The sequence below is a fragment of the Penaeus monodon genome, chromosome 23, assembly GCF_015228065.2.
Source record: "Penaeus monodon isolate SGIC_2016 chromosome 23, NSTDA_Pmon_1, whole genome shotgun sequence".
In the NCBI taxonomy this organism is placed as follows: Eukaryota; Metazoa; Arthropoda; class Malacostraca; order Decapoda; family Penaeidae; genus Penaeus; species Penaeus monodon.
In genome coordinates this window covers 21,048,089-21,048,733 of record NC_051408.1, presented here as the reverse complement: position 1 = coordinate 21,048,733, position 645 = coordinate 21,048,089, and the positions used below count along the sequence as shown (strand labels likewise).

The following is a 645-nucleotide window of genomic DNA, read 5'->3' as shown; positions in this document are numbered from 1 at the left end:
TCAGGGGGTTCGGATACATCGCGAAGTTTCTTATTCTTCCCTTGTACTTTTTGATCGGGCCACTTTGCGCGGAACTTTCATTCTACATAATGCACAATGACTTTGTTCTGGATCTTTGCCATCATAACGTTTTTTTCCCAAATTTACTATAAATTTCCTTTTTTTCCCCTTCTCCTCTGTCCCTTAAACAAATCGGTTTTCTTTGATGCCGACCTCTCGATACTCATTCCACAGACGGTCTGCTCTTCCTTCGTTAGTGTTAGGTACTCTTACAGGAATCTCTTACACTCCCCCCTCGTACCTGGTACTCCACTCACAGCAAGATAAGCTCGCCGTGCAGGTACACTACCTGTCTCCTTCTCCGTGGTACCTGGTATTCTCTCAAGAGTAGCAGGTACTGGCTGAGGCTTCCTGACGGTGGCGTAGTAGGTGTCTCGCTGCTGCAGAAGGTTCGTCTTGTTCTGCTCCGCCTCCTGGTCTTCGGGGGCCCCGCGCCCGCTCCTGCCAGCGGCCACTCCTGCGGGGGGACAGCGGTTACGAAGGCCACGCGGGAGATGTCGTAGATTTTGTTGTCGTGTTGTGTAAGGAAAATAGATGAGTATTTAGTAAGCTGCACAAAACTGTTCGAAAGAGAGCTCATGAAAG

At 49.5% G+C, this 645-nt stretch overlaps 1 protein-coding gene across 1 annotated transcript in view; it reads right to left on the bottom strand.

The window, feature by feature from the left end:
* LOC119588178 (Down syndrome cell adhesion molecule-like protein Dscam2) overlaps window positions 1-645 on the bottom strand; it is a gene marked incomplete at its 5' end in the record, with an annotated part of 8,249 nt that overhangs the window by 226 nt on the left and 7,378 nt on the right. The window contains 1 exon segment of the mRNA XM_037936881.1: window positions 302-517. Coding sequence (XP_037792809.1) covers window positions 302-517 — 216 coding nt within the window.